This window comes from Solanum lycopersicum, chromosome 12 (genome assembly GCF_036512215.1).
Source record: "Solanum lycopersicum chromosome 12, SLM_r2.1".
Taxonomy (NCBI): Eukaryota; Viridiplantae; Streptophyta; class Magnoliopsida; order Solanales; family Solanaceae; genus Solanum; species Solanum lycopersicum.
This window is the reverse complement of record NC_090811.1, coordinates 2,312,178-2,327,897: the sequence shown is the minus strand read 5'-3', so window position 1 is coordinate 2,327,897 and position 15,720 is coordinate 2,312,178. Positions and strand designations below refer to the sequence as shown.

General features: G+C 32.0%; 1 protein-coding gene across 3 annotated transcripts; it reads left to right on the top strand.

Moving 5' to 3' along the window:
• The first annotated feature begins 5,356 nt into the window (after positions 1–5,356).
• On the top strand, positions 5,357–15,505 carry LOC101259712 (uncharacterized). Of its 3 annotated transcripts, none has more exons than XM_004251590.5 (14): positions 5,357–5,776; positions 8,262–8,317; positions 8,450–8,624; positions 9,073–9,174; positions 10,254–10,325; positions 10,921–11,037; positions 11,146–11,223; positions 11,896–11,958; positions 12,078–12,174; positions 12,697–12,775; positions 12,872–13,083; positions 14,187–14,332; positions 14,486–14,608; positions 15,013–15,505. In XM_004251590.5, exons 1-14 carry the CDS (start codon positions 5,690–5,692, stop codon positions 15,163–15,165), a joined length of 1,560 nt encoding a protein of 519 aa, XP_004251638.1. In that variant the 5' UTR covers positions 5,357–5,689; the 3' UTR covers positions 15,166–15,505. The 3 variants fall into 3 exon arrangements, with proteins under 3 accessions (XP_004251638.1, XP_019067180.1, XP_069148941.1); XM_069292840.1 differs by having other exon boundaries at positions 5,706–5,776; positions 8,430–8,624; XM_019211635.3 differs by lacking the exon at positions 8,262–8,317 and having other exon boundaries at positions 5,521–5,776.
• Positions 15,506–15,720: the final 215 nt, after the last annotated feature.

Genomic DNA, 15,720 nt, shown 5'->3' with positions numbered 1-15,720 from the left:
GTGGACTGTATTTTGCGTTGAATATTGTAGTCAAGGCAATTGTTATTGTGTGGTACCTTGCCAGCGATATTCGTAATCGAGATCCATCATGGATTAAAAAGTATGAAAGAAATGTAGGCAGAACTATTCTACAATGCCCCGATAATGATTTTGAAGCGGAGGGCAAATTTTACATGATCAATTACATGGTCATTCATCCTACCATTCCACACATATTATTTGGGTTTTCGGCTTAATGTTATTTCTTATGACTTTGAGATGGATGTTGTACAATTTGTCAGTATTTTCTCAAGAAGGCCGACACTCTACAAGTTTTTTCCTTTTGAATGGTATCAATGGCCACGTCGTCTTGAATAATATTTATTCCATATAAGGATAATGCTCAAGTACCCCTCAAGCTATGTCCGAAATCTCAAAGACACACTTATACTATACTAAGGTCCTATTACCCTCCTGAATTTATTTTATTAATAATATTTTACCCCTTTTCGACCTACGTGACACTATCTTGTTGTGGGCCCAACGATGATTGACTTTTTTTTTTCAAACTAATGCCACGTAGGCTAAAAAGGGGTAAAAAATTACTTATAAAGTAAGTTCAGGGGTAATAGGAGTTTAGTATAGTATAAATGTGTCTCTGGAATTTCGGGCATAGGTTGAAGGGATGCTTGTGCATTTTCCCTTTTATATGTACTATCAACTTAGATACAAAATAATGGAATTCCTTTGTTTCTATTCTAGCTAATTATTTTGAAGTGCATATTTTCATTATATGGTTTTCAATTTGCTCAATGTTTGATCTAATATACTCTTTTAACATAAAATAATATATGCGTATACTGTATCTCCATCACTATTGACCTGGTCGATTCCTCACTTCCAATTCTAAGATTATGAGTTTGAGTTATCAGAGAACAAAAAGGTCGGAGCTCCTAGGGAGGGTTAAAAACATAAATAAATACATATTTATTACATATTGATAGTTTTTGGCTTCTATAAAGCAGCGGCGGAGCCTCGTAATAGTGAAGGGGTGACGATTTCTTTGTTGGAAAATTGCGTTGTTTAGTTAGAATCAAAATATATTTTATGTATATCTATATTACATATTGATAGTTTTTGGCTTGTATACGAATTTATTTTTTTATATTTTGACACCCTTAGACTAAATTCTAGCTTCGAAAGATAGCTCCAACATTGATGACAAAAAGATGGAATCTCAACAACAATAGAAATTTGAATTCGTATTACATACGATCCATTAAATTTATAAAAAAAATCAATTTTAAAGTTCGAATTCAAAATTTCTAATTAACCGACTCATTCGACATATGGGCCACTAGTTAAATGGTCAACTACATAGCTATTGCCACAAGGAATGATACTACTCTGCGCCAGGTTGCACCACTGCATTGTGTCAGCGCTAAAATATGCATAAAATTTGTTACGTACGTTAAGTTATATAAGACTCATTTAATCATAAAAGTTATTAATTTTTTTCCAAAAATATTTTACTTTATTTAAAAATTAATATTTAATAGACGTAATTAATATTTAATAGACGTGAAGTTTGACAAAAAATTTAAAATTATTTTTAACTCTTAACTTCATAACTATAAAAAAGTTCCATCCACTCTGTCCCGCTTCATCGTCATCCCTGCCCATCAACATGACAATGATTAATACTAAAGTATTTTGGTGACAAGTGACAATAATATGATTTTTTGTTATATTAATTAGTTTGCTAGTTGACAAGTACAGCTCTGCCAGTTGTATGAATAATGAAATGTTATATTGGCTTATTTGATAAAATAAATTTTAAAAACTTTATAATAATACTAACATGTCCAAAAAAAAAATTTGTTTTTTTTTAATAAAGGAGGAGGAATTTAAACGCATATTCCATTTTGATCATTGCCATTTGGATACAGCTTGCATCATTGGCAAAAATTTCTTCACACAACTAGTGTGGTCACGAAGAGGTCGATAGAATCGTAAAAATTTCTTTATTTTTAATTAGAATGTTGAATTTTTTGATATAAGTTTTTGTTAGGTAGATAGAGATAACATATTCACGTTCTTTTCTCTTATTTAACTCGTGAATATTTGAAATTTACTATATTGATTAATTTATACTGACATTGAATATGTTTTAGTCTTTAAAACACTTCGTATCAAAAAGTAGGGCGTAGCTAGTAAGGGTTAAGGGGCTTTTTGAATCCCGTTTGACGAAAAATTACATTGTTTTTATATATGATTAAAATTATTTTTTATGAATATATAATATATGTTGAACTTTCTTTGACTTTTTTATATGTTAAATTTCTTAATGAAATTTTTAATTCTACCACCATTAAAAAACGCTACACTCGTTAAAGTCAAATTTGAAATGCTTAGTTAAAAGTGAAAGAATGTCAATTGTCTAATATTTAGTATTGATATCTACTTCATAGTGTGTGCTTTGAATTATTTATGCTTTAATTTGATGCGTGCAAGCTAATAACGATAATGATATTGTTAATTTTCCTAATTAATAACTAATAAGTTTGATTTAGAAAGGTTTATTTAATTAAGATTTGGAAATTGTGTTTTTAAATTATTCAAGAAACCCTTTAATACTTTGACTAAAATCAAGACCAAATCTGGGAAAATCAATGAAGAAATTAAAAAATGAATAAAAGGGATTGTTGGGTCCAAATTATTATTTCGATACGTGTTTCTTTTTCATATGAGATGAAATTAAAATATTATATTAATATGGATTTTGAGAAATGGTTTGTGATATTATTGTTTTATTAGTGGTTTCGAATTTTGAATATTTACGTGTACTTTTTGTTTGTTAGGATCACTATTTATAGAAGTTGATTATGTAACATGTTAATTTGAGTTTAGTTAAATTTTAATAAATATATCAAATATCGAATAAGATAAAAAAGAAATATCTTTTATTTATATTTATATGTCGTTTTTATTAAAAATAAATATACCTTAATACTTGTAATTTCATAAAAAAATCAATAAATAAATGATACTATTCTCCTTGATTTATCGTTGAAAGTTACTAATCTTACATGTACTTATCGAAAAAATGCTTTTGTGTTTATTTATTAAAAAATTAAATTTAATAAAACATTAAAAAAACATAATAATAAACTTATCTAATTTCTTAAAATAATATAATCTAAAATAATAACAACGAAATAAGAACGGAACTATTTATTATTTTGCATTTAATGTGTATCATCGTAATTTAATTTGAAAATGACACTAATAAACACCTTATCACGTGTTAATAAATATCCTTTACAAATATAGCCACTAACGGTGCCACTTTCCTTCCTGGCTAAAAAGTGAAAATACTTTAACCAAAAATAAATAAATAAGTGAAAATACTTTCCCTTGTATTTTTCATAAAGATTCTATGGTAAGTATTTAAGTAATACAACTTTAAGAATTATTCAAACTCATATAATATGATATACAATAGCAAATGATTAATTAAATTAAATGCTATAAATATAATTTAATTTAATTGCACTCTATAACAAATTATTGTTATTTTCACTTTTTTTGGGTGGAATTTCGCTCGCTTGCTCGTCTCTCTCGTTTTTTATACATACACAAATATATAAAAATGTATTTGTGTTTGTTTAAAGCGAGAGAAAATTATATATATACAAATTACAAATACAAATGCATATATTTTAGTCCTATACATTTTTTATTATACAAATACAATTTTTTCATGCTCGGTTTTCTTTTGTCTTTCTCGCTTTATACAAACATATACTATTATCCGATTGATCTTTTGTATATGTATACTGAAACAAATTATACAAGTACTTTTTTTTGTACATGTATAACAAATTATACAACTGCTTTCTTTTGTATATGTATAACAATTTATATAACTGCTTTCTTTATATATGTATATCGAATTATACAACTATTTTCTTTATATAAATATAAAAAAATACAAATATTTATATTTGTTACGAAGTGTAATTAAACAATGGCTTAAGTCATCGATAGTCCATTAAAGTTGTTCGCATAATTCACTTAGACACCTCAACTAGAACTGTCCTTCTTTTTTTTGTTAATTACTTTTAAAAATTAACTTAGGGGTATAAATTAAGAAAAAAAAGGAAAATATTATTTTTAATTAATTAACGCGCTCAAGAAAAGTGAATTACACGTTTTTTGTCATGTCAGCATTTTGTGTCTAATAGAAATGACTTTTGAACAAATAAAGTGTTCAATTGACACAAATATTAATTAAGGTATCTAAATAAATTATGTAAACAACTTTGAGTGGCTGCAGATGACTTAGGCCTTAAACAAATTATAACCATAATATACGAATAAATTTTTTATATTTTGTATATGTGTAAGTAAATTCATAATTCATAGTGCACTTGGGATTGTAAATGACTCAACCCACGTGCGTCATTTGATGCAATCACTTTTCCTCTAATGGTCGTTAAATTCTTTTGGCGTTGGGCCAATAAAATAATGATTTGTTCACTTTAAAATAATATATATATTAATTTAATATAAATATTTGTTACAAATAAATTTTATCGTTTTTTAAAATTCTATCGTCTTAAAAGCAAAATGAGTTAATGACATTGAGATGAAGAAAATTAACTAATCTTTTATTTGGATTTATCCGAATTTCATATTTTCCAAGTGCAACATAATGTATATGTAATATTTTATTAAGTTTTTTTAGTAATTAAAAAATTGTCTACAATTTGTTGATTTTGTTATTTCTTTATTTTTAAAGCAAAATCAAGACCAAACCAATTTCTTCTTAAATAGAAAACTAAATCAAATCAAATTCAAATAAACATCTCCTCTTAAGACAATATATTAATTAATAGGTATATTTTAGTAAACACTCATATTAATCACTATTTTTTTTAATTTTTGTAACACCATTATACGTAAATTTGGATATTAAAATATTTAATTTTTTCGAAACAAAATTTATATATATGGACTATCAATTAAAAGCAAAAACAAGATGTTTGTCTTCTGGGTTGAGCTCGTCACATCATGCTTTCCTAGTGCGGGTTACCTCTCCTATGTGATTTGCGAGCTATTACATAGGAGTGGGGTTTTACCCTGTGCACACCAAAAGAATAGCGGCTGCGAGTTTTTCTTGTCGTAAAAAAAAAAAATTACTGCTAAAAGATAATTTTATTTGAATCGCGAAAATAAAAATATATTAAATAAATTGAAACGAATAATAAGATAAGAATTTTATAAAAAATGTGTGATTTGTAAAATTTAAAATGAACAAGTAAAAATCGATGGGATAAGTTTATATATAAGAAAAAAAATAGACAAGTGAAGCATATTCTTTCTCTAAATTACACCAAAATCCATTTTCCCCCTTTCGAAATATAAAATTACGCGGTCTCTCACAAGTTTTTCCTTTTTTTCCTCCATTCATTTCTTCTCTCTCAGTGTTTCTCTCTCTTCTTCTCCTTCCATGGTGATTGATCTGAGAGAAACGCTGAATATAACTCTGCAGAATTTCTCTCTCTCTTCTCTCTCTCAGATCTAGGGCATTGTTTTGATTGCCCTAGCACATTTGAGTTATCTCTCGCCTCGCAACAGACAGGGAGATTGGAGATATACATATATATATCTTCGTAAAAAAAATTGAAAAAAAAAAGTGAAAAAAATGGTGACGGTTGATACATTTGATGAGTATTTGTTTAATGCTAGCAGAGCATTGTGTAGTCCTATTGCAGTTTTCATTCAGATCCAGGTATGAATTGTTTTTTTTTGAATGTTCGTTGTTTTTTAAGTTTTTGTTGTTTTGAAAATGAGGAATAAGTTGCTTATTAATTTATTTTTTTTTGGATTTGGCACGGTTCAGATCTAAGTATTAGGCTTTAATTTGGCTCAATTTTATCTTTTGTTGTTAATTGCTTAAATTTAGCTTAGGATGTATTTGTTTGATGAAGAATTTCATTGCGTATATGTTGCTGAAGTTTGAATTTTTTTTTTGAATTTGCTAATTGTATGATGCTGCATTTTTACGTTAAATTCCCGTACTCCAATTATAGGATTACACTGTGTATGTGGTTGTCTGTATTCACGGTAAATTGCAGCTTGGAAGTTTCTTTTCTTCTGCTTTTTTGTTAGCTTATTATGTTTGTCTTTAGGATTGAGAAGTGTGTAATTTGGAAGTTTTTTTTAATGGTTGGGATTTCTTATACGGACGATCTTATTACTTACCTTTCATTACAAATTATTCAGTAATCAATAGTTGGTGGTGAAGCTTATTTGGCAAGAGCTTAGGCTTGTATGTTCATAAGGTTTGTCATTTAAGTAGAAAAGGTTTTTTTCCGAAGCAATTAATCAGCTCGCATCACTTTTCAATGACTCCACAGCTATAACAGAAGGCTTTGTATGCTCTTCTATGCATTACTGCAAGAGGTTGCTCTTCAAAAATCATTTTGTACGGCTTAGCCTTAGTGATAGAACAGAGAAATAATTTGACAAAAGTAGCTCATTTGTGCTTGTAGCTACAATGTCCTTTCATATCGGATTTAATAGGATAAGACTGATAGATGAATAAACAAAGAAAGTGAATGCCTACTACAACTTATTGAACAAGGCAACTATTGTAATATGAAATCTAATGAAGGAAAAAGGGAAATTATTAAGGTGCAGATTGCAGCGTGAGATGATTTTAATTTGTCAAGTCATGCTGGCTTATACTATTAAGTGCATGAAAGCTTACTACTTTCTTCCCAATTTATTTAAACACTTTTCGCTTCTCGAGATTCAAATTATATGAACTTTGATCATATTTTTTCATCATATTGACTCTTAAAAAAAAGAAATGTCCCACATTCTATATCTCGTTGTTGGATTGGAGTAAAAAGGTTTGATATGCTTGAAGACAAATGAAAGTAGTTGTCTGTTAATGTTTTTTCTAATTTAAAATATTTACTAGTTAAAGTTTCAAGTATCTTGGGTCTTTAGTCCAAGAAAATGAGGAGATTGACTATGTTGTCGCACATCGTATTGGTGCGGGGTGGGTGAAATGGAGGCTCTCTTCCGTTGTCATGTGTTATAAGAATATGTCACCAAAAGTTAAGTTTTACGGAATGGTGGTTAGACCGACTATGTTGTATGGGATGGAGTGTTGCCAGTTAAGAATTCTAATGTACAAAAGATGAAAGTTGCAGAATAAGAATGTTGAGGTAAATGTGTGGGCATATTATGGGAGATGAAATTAGGAATAAAGATATTCAAGATAAGGTGGAAATGAACTCCGCGGTGGAGAAGATGAGTTAGACCGACTATGTTGTATGGGATGGAGTGTTGCCCAGTTAAGAATTCTAATGTACAAAAGATGAAAGTTGCAAAAATAAGAATGTTGAGGTAAATGTGTGGGCATATTATGGGAGATGAAATTAGGAATAAAGATATTCAAGATAAGGTGGAAATGAACTCCGCGGTGGAGAAGATGAGCGCGGTGAGACTAAGATGGTCTGAGTATGTGAAGATGCCTAGATGCCCTATCGATGAGGTGTGAATAGTTGATAATGATGGGTGTGAGGCAAGGATGAGTTAGGGCGAAGAAGTTTTGGGGAGGTGATTAGACATGAAATTCCGCATCTTCAGTTTACTGTGGACATGACCGTAGATATCAGGGTAAGGAAGTCCTGAGTTAGGGTAGAAGATTAGTTGAGTTGAGCGCTATCTCGCTTTTCAGTGGGATAGGCTTGGTTGTAGTTTGAAGCACACATCATTATTTTCTTAGTTTCTTATCTTCGATTTTCTGTTACCACGTACGTTTCTTGTGCGTTAGTTATTGGATTAATTTACTACTGTTAGTTTTTTACTTGATGCTTCGTACTACTTTCCGTTTGTTTGCCATGTCTTCGTCATTTCTGTATTTCCTTTCTCAAACTGCTTTGAAATGCTTTTCTTGAAGCTAAGGGTCTATCAGAAACATCCTCTCCACTTCCGTGAGACTGGGGTATGGTCTTCATATACCCTGCCCTCCCTAGATCCACTTGTGGATTTCACTGAGTATGTTGCTGTCGATTGTCCGCTAATCAATGTTTTGTGATGTGTTTAACATGAATAAATCTGCTCTGTGTTCTACTAGTGTGTGTTATTTAATTTGTTACTGACAAATTTAGAAAACGAAAATTCTCATCACACTTTTCTACTTTCCTGTCTTGTTTCTTTATCTATTCTTCTGTTGTTTTTATGGGACTTTGTGTCTCCAGGGATGTTTAATCGTCTTAATCCTGGCTCTTGGATGGGCTTTAGCTGCTTATGTTAGGTATGGGATCTTTTTAATCTATCTTAGAGTTTATGGTGGACAATTATCTTTGCTGATAATTATAATCAACTTAGGTAACGAATGGATTCTAAGATTAGTGATTTTCATGCAGCTTTTGGTTTCTTTTTGCAGGGGCAGGGAGATCCGACGGATGAAGAGTAGTATGAAACGTGGAAATAGTTTTGCATTCCTTACATTGGACATTAATGAACTTGAGCATTCAAAACAGGTCAATTTGCCTCGAGTCACAGTTGTAATGCCTTTAAAAGGGTTTGGCGAGCACAATCTACACAACTGGAGAAGTCAGGTAAACGATAAGAAACCTTTTGCCTTGGAGCGTTCTTTGATTTCTCAATTAAGCTGTGTACTTGACTTTAATCTACGGTTTCTTTATGGCATCTTCTCAACTTGAAAATAATCTCAAGTTTGCTGCCTAATTTCTTCCTTGTTGCTTCTGAGAAGCCCACATTACTACATAATGAACTTAGTCACATATTTTTGTGTCGTTTAGTCTTTTTGTGAAGTTCTCTACTTTTTGTATATGTGCATGTTTGCCCTTTTATAATGAAAAAATATACTGCATAAATAACAAAGGTAAATGCTGTCTTTTAGCTCTCCATTTGGTATCTAATTTATATTTATGTTATTTTGGATGTACGATGAAAACCTTGAGTTACATGCTCCATTTTTTCTCACTTAGTTCAGATAATTTATAGTCTGCTGTGTCTGCTTATGTTCCTTTGTGAATGGTGCAGATCACGTCTCTTTATGGTGGTCCTTTGGAGTTCCTTTTTGTGGTTGAAAGTACTGCTGATCCTGCTTATCATGCTGTGAAGTGTTTATTAGCGGATTTTAAGGTGTGGTATTAGGGCTTCTTTTGTGTTCGAAGAGTTGGTTTCTGTTTATAGCTTCTTGCACACTTTTCATGATATTCGTTTTCTAAGTTGAGCAAACGAATATCTCCAAACTGGAGAGTTGGTATTAGTTGTTAGTTTAATCATTGATGTTTGCCTTTGATTTCATAGCATATTCAGCACTAATTTGATGTTTTCTATCATATTAATTTGAAAAGCCTAATATTCTTTGAGAAAGTTTTTGCATAGCAGTGATATTCATCACAATATTTCACGAGAACTGGTTATTGCCTTTGAAACTGAAATATAGGTTTTGTGCTGAAGTCCTTGTTATGTTTTCATCATTGGACCGATCTTTGTATTCTTTCTTTCCCTTCTCTTATTATTATCTTTCCTTGCCAAGAACCTCTCATTTTGTTCTTCTACTTTGTCTTTTTTGGAATTTATCTTCAACACTCGCATGTTAATTGGAAATCAACAAAGCAGAGGCACGAGAACAATTTGAAGTTTGCAAATAAAGAAATTTGTATAAACAGTTTAAGACTTGTGATAAAATTTAAATGGCATATAAAAGAGCAAATAAGCATACTATCCTAAAGAAAAAAAAGGAAAGAAAGAAAGAGAAGGAGCATTGAAGAAGAATTAGAGGAGGTACTCTAACCAGGGGTCTCTTTAAATCAATATTTAGTCGATGGCTGGAGCCATTGATATTTAGTTTTTTCCTCGGATGATAAGCAGCTACATTAGGAATGTCATTATTTTGAAGAACCTCCAAGGTATTCTCTCCTTTCCCCTCTCTCGCTTTCGTGGGAAAGTAACCAGATTTTCCTATCACCTATCAGATCATCTCTCCAGAAGAAACAATCTCTTCCCCATTCTGATCATCAAACTTGTGACCAAATCAAAAGACGACCATTATTATTTGAAAAAATGGAAGTATTTACCTAATTATGTCTTTGATATGACATTTTCCTATATCATGCAGTTATAATTTTTACCTGTCTGTGTGTTTATGTCAAGCTCATGTTACATGTATGCATTGCATTCTTACACTCATCAATTGTTTCATGTTCTGCATGCAGGATGCTGTTGAGGCTAAGGTTATTGTAGCTGGTCTGTCAACAACTTGTAGTCAGAAGATTCACAATCAATTGGTATGCATCTGATTTACTGTTTACTGTTGGAAATCTTGAGAAGGTTTTTTTTTGTCCATTTTTCTTTATATTGATTAGGCAAACCAATCTTACCTCTTTTGGAATGGAGGTTACAGTCATTTTTATTTCCATTCTTTGCTTTCTAAGATGGAACAATTTGTGTTAGCATAGTTCAATGTTGTACTTTACTTATTGATGCATGAGTTATAAGAGATGATACTGATGAAAGGGAAGGCAATAAAGCTAGTAAATGGCTTTTTGTTTCAACTACCTCTAGACTTCTATAGGTAAAGAAAGAAGTCATCTAGCTGCAAGGAGATCTTTCCTGTTTCTCTCTGATTCTGTTCTCTTTTGCTCTCTCGCTCTTCTTTCCAATATTCAATTTATGGTTCTTCAGCTGTTTGTTGAGGGGCAATTCGAATCATTGTCCCTTTCAAGAGTCACAGCCAGTTCTTGCTCAATCTTATATATACCCATTTGATGTGAAAGTGTTTGTGAATCAAAATTTAATGTTTGAGTGGTCGCTTAAGATAGTTGTTTTATGAACTAGCACTTCTTTGGTGTTCCTTACCTAAAACGACGGTGTTCTTTGCAGGTTGGGGTGGAACAAATGCACAAAGATACGAAGTATGTTTTATTCCTTGACGACGATGTTAGGTTGCACCCTGGGTCAATTGGGGCCCTTACTACTGAAATGGAGAAGAATCCAGAGGTAAATCCTGAAGCAACCTTTTTCTCTGGCACAACATGCCAGCTCGCTAATAAATCTTCATTTCATCTGTTTGGTAGAGATGTAATATTTTGTCTTTATGCTTGCCAGATCTTTATTCAAACAGGATATCCTCTTGATTTACCATCTGGAACTTTGGGAAGTTACTGCATTTATGGATACCACATGGTATGGTGACATTTTTGCCCGTATCTCTATATTTATTGCCTGTAAAATTTGTTCTTTTGCATCTATTTTTGGTAATTCATCTCTCTATAATGTAGATAGTGATTTTAGAGTAAGATGGTCTATCAAAGGTGTTAGATCAGTACTTTGGTCACTCAGCTATTTGTTTTTAGTTTTAGATCTTGCCGATCCAACTTGCTTGGAATTGAGGTTTTGTTGTTGTTTTTGTTGGTTGGAGTTTTTATTTTTCCATAATTTTTTTTATCTTAAGTAAAAGCTGTAGTAAAGACTTTATTGTTGACACAGATATCTTTCGAATGATAGCTTGAAGTTATGTAGTTTGCGGCTTTGCGCTCTTTGTTATACTAATGTAAATTGAAGTCAGATATAGTGAGCTGCACACTATATCTATAATTGGTTTTAATGAGGCTTTTTTTGTGTTTATATCTTGTATGGGCATGGACTCTAGCTTCTAAATTATATTTCTTGGCCAAGTTGAATTTTCTCCTCTAACTCTGATGGTTTATGAGCTTCCTAAAAGATGTGGGATTATGCATCTCTGTTGTCTTTGCATGTCTTTAGTGCAGATGATTTGATTCATAAAGGTTCCTTTTTAACTTGGTTGTAGCTTTGCTGACTGTCTTAACTTGTTGGTTCATTGCCATTTATTTACAGCCATGTTCAATGGGATTTGCTACTGGTGGAAAAACATTCTTTCTGTGGGGAGGATGCATGATGGTTAGTTTTACCATCACATTTTTTCCCTGTTTCATGAGTACATCCACGTTCTCTATTTGACGAACATTTTACTTGTGTAGCATCTGGTTACAAGTTATTTTGTACCTTTTTAATTCCAGATGCATGCAAACGATTTTAGAACCGACCGCCATTGTGTAGTGTCAGGGCTTCGAGATGGGGGCTACTCAGATGACATGACTCTAGCAGCTATAGCAGGTAAAGTTTACCTCCAGTTTCTCATTCCTAAATAAATGTTACGGCACAAGAGTGGCAATGTAGCTGGTGTGTATCCTCCTCGATGCTGTTGTGATAGTCGAAATTCATGGAAAAAAGAATTTTGAATTATTCTCTTATTCTGCAACTTATGACATTTTAAGAATTGTCCTGGCTATGCTTCACTTCACCTGCAAATATGTTAAATGATCTAGTTTTCTCCTCTGAACTTTTGTTTTTTCACTTTTACGTAGTGATATTCTCGTCACTGGAAGATATTTCTCAGGACATATGTAACTCAAAATAGTTGTGCTTTTTTTGTTGCGGTGATTGTTTTGGTAAAACTTCTTCTGTTGATTTTATAACCCTCGTATATCCACTGGCACTGCGGTGCGGTGGTACTCGTTGGTTTTAGCTTTAGGTGCTCTAGGGACTAGTTGTGAGATATGATTCTTTGCACAATCTTTCTTTTTGGTGGAAACTATTATTTCTTAATCCTTTGTTGGTTTTTGCTACGTCTTCTAGGTGCACACAAGAGGCTTATTACATCACCACCGGTTGCAGTCTTTCCACATCCTCTTGCAACTGATCTTACCTTCCCTAGGTTTCTGAAAAATAGATTAAAATCTTTTATGAAATGTTGATATACATCTGATAACTGTTTGCTGTTGGCTCACCTTATACTCATGTTTATGTGTAGATATTGGAATTATTTGAGGAAGCAAACATTTGTACTCGAATCATATACAACAAAGGTGAACTGGATCATGAATCGGGCTTTATTTACATCCCACTGCTATCTGTCTTGGGGTTTTGTATCTCCATACATCATGGCGGGGATTCATGTAGCAGCAGCACTGAGGCATTACCTTAAAGAAAACTCTCTTGAGGGTACAGCCATGACATGTAATGGTGAGTACATTTCTCTTGTGTAAGTAGAAGTAGAATGCGTCGTGGTAGCCATTTCGGTCACATCTTTTTCTTTTTCCCAGAACTATTACATAATGGAAACCTTTCCATGTCCTATAATGCTGATATGATTTTGAATCCTGATATTCGACTGGTTATTTACCAGTAGTGGTGGCAAATGGGTGGGGTTGGGTCAAATGTGGGCGTGTTGATGGGTAAACATAAAATGAGTAATAATTCAATTCGCCCATATTTGATATGGGTAAAAATTGTTGGGTGATGAATGGGTTGGGTAAAATATTAGTTTACTCATATTTTCATGAATATTTTAATTTTTTTTAGATGAAAAATGTTGAACATGCTTCATTTAGTTGTTTTTTTTAAAGTTTGTTCTCTTGCGTTCTTCTGGTTGTTGTTTCATTCTAGAATTGGGTTCTGGCCATTTGAAATAAAGTGGAGCTTTGGTCCTCTTTTAACAAAATAAAAAATGAATATTTGCATTTTAAGACCAAAACATGCTTAATGAGTGTTAAGCAATGTCAATACTAATACACCATTTGCTTATTTTGCACTAATAATTTATTATTCAATATAAAATTAAATAAATAAAAATATAATTATAATTAACAAATGAAATGTACATTTGACTTGTATATTTTTGGAGGGTCAAATACTTCACCTTTTTAATTATACAGAAGAATAGTTATGTCTATAGCATAAAAATGAAGAGAAGTTACACTATTTTTAGTGATATCATGAGTTTTTAGTGAATAAAAATTAGAAGCTTAACCCATTTGGCAAATTCACATTTTACCCATGTGAAAAAGCACTCACTCAACCCGTTAAAATATGGGCGGATCACCAAAATATGTGCTCATTTGCCGGCACTATTTACGAGTATGCTATTCCCACTTTCCCAGTAGTTGGAATTACTAAATCTTTGTTTGTGGGAGGTGCTTCATGAAACGTTAAGTAGCTCATAGTTGTTCTTGAAAATCTGTCTATCCTATTATTAGTTTAATGTATTCCTGTTCTCCAAGAAAAAATCTGTTTATTTGGTTGCATATTTCTCCCTCTTAGAAGCACATATTTTTGTACTTTGTCAGGGTTGTTACTTGTTGCATGCCTTGCTGTATGCACAGTGATTGAACTCCTTTCCATATGGAACTTGACAAGAATCGAAGTTCACTTGTGCAATATGTTGTCTCCCGAGGCACCTCAACTGTCACTCGCTTCTTATAACTGGTGTCTTGTAAGTTCATTCAGACTTCACCTGTAAACCAAACAGTTTATTTCCGTTTCTTTTCAGTATGAAAATCCTGTATGGTCCTGTTTGCTTTAGTTTTTTTTTTTTATCACAATACAAGTCACTAATGTTTAATCGTTTGATGTCTTGATTGAGTAGGTATTCATTGCAATGCTGGTTGACAACTTTTTATACCCACTATCTGCTATGCGTTCTCATCTTTCTCAGTCCATCAACTGGTCTGGCATCCGATATCATTTGAAAGATGGGAAGATATGCAAGGTATCCCTTCTTAAGTCACCCTTCTGCTTTCAAAGCAACATTATAATCTTTCATATAAATCTACTTGTTCTAGGATTCGGAACTGAGACTAATTACTTCAAAGAAAACCTAGATGAAGCAAAGAGAAATGTTTTCTACTGTGTTGAAACGGAACACTTTAGATGCTTAAATTACTTCAGATGGTTTCATACTTGCACTGACATGTATTAAAAAAATTCGAGTGTAAACCCCAAAATCACGTTACAAGTGTAAAGTAGGATGTTGAGTCATATAACAACACCCCAAACTCTCATTGTCCTTGGTCTAGTATCTCATCATTATACCGAACTATCTAATGAAGAAAAGTAAACACGTCATGAATCACAGCAACGGGAACCATCAGCTCTCCCTTTTTTCTTTTGCAGATCGACAGACACAAACACCTGGTTCCTAAAATTACAGATTTGGCAGGAAAAGATTTGCTTGGAAAACAAGGATCAATACCTAAGGTTGCTATTATTAGTACATTGTCCAGAACTTTAGCTCAATGGAGACAACCAAAGAAATATAACATTTAGATAATATATCCAATCAATGATAAATTATGTGATTCTTTTGTTCCCTTGGTATTAGTGACCAAGCATTTGCTTGACCAATTTTTTTTTTTTTTAATCCCTTGTGATCTTAAGGGGTACATCATTGATGTAGGTTGTAAGTTGTAAGGGTTATTGTTTCTGGCTATTAAATTTATCACTTCATTCTTGTCACTAAGGTCTACCATGCTTTTGAGCTGGTTTTTGTAATTGTAATGTTCATTTTGTAAAAATTTAATGTCCATTTCAAAGTTAGTTTAAGATTGTATTTTGGATGGTGGCTGACCAATAGATAACAAATGTAAGTTTATGTTGTTTCTCAGTATTTAATTTTCACTTCATTCTTCTCATATTTTTTTAATTATTATAAGTTTTTGCATATCTATTCACTTTGAAATTAGTTTTATTACACAACTTCTGAATTTAGGCTTGACAAACTCTTAACTTTATCTTGAAATTTTGGTTTTTGAAATGTTGCTAACACAAGGGAGAGGAATGGTGACATTTTTGCTTCAAATTCAGGTACATATGGCGAATTTT

What these genes read in the sequence shown, in the direction of transcription:
- LOC101259712 (XM_004251590.5), top strand. Translation starts at nt 5,690, where the DNA reads ATGGTGACGGTTGATACATTTGATGAGTATTTGTTTAATGCTAGCAGA. An exon ending in GTTTATTAGCGGATTTTAAG is followed by an intron (nt 9,175 to 10,253) that starts GTGTGGTATTAG and finishes TTCTGCATGCAG; the next exon opens with GATGCTGTTGAGGCTAAGGT. An exon ending in GACTCTAGCAGCTATAGCAG is followed by an intron (nt 12,175 to 12,696) that starts GTAAAGTTTACC and finishes TACGTCTTCTAG; the next exon opens with GTGCACACAAGAGGCTTATT.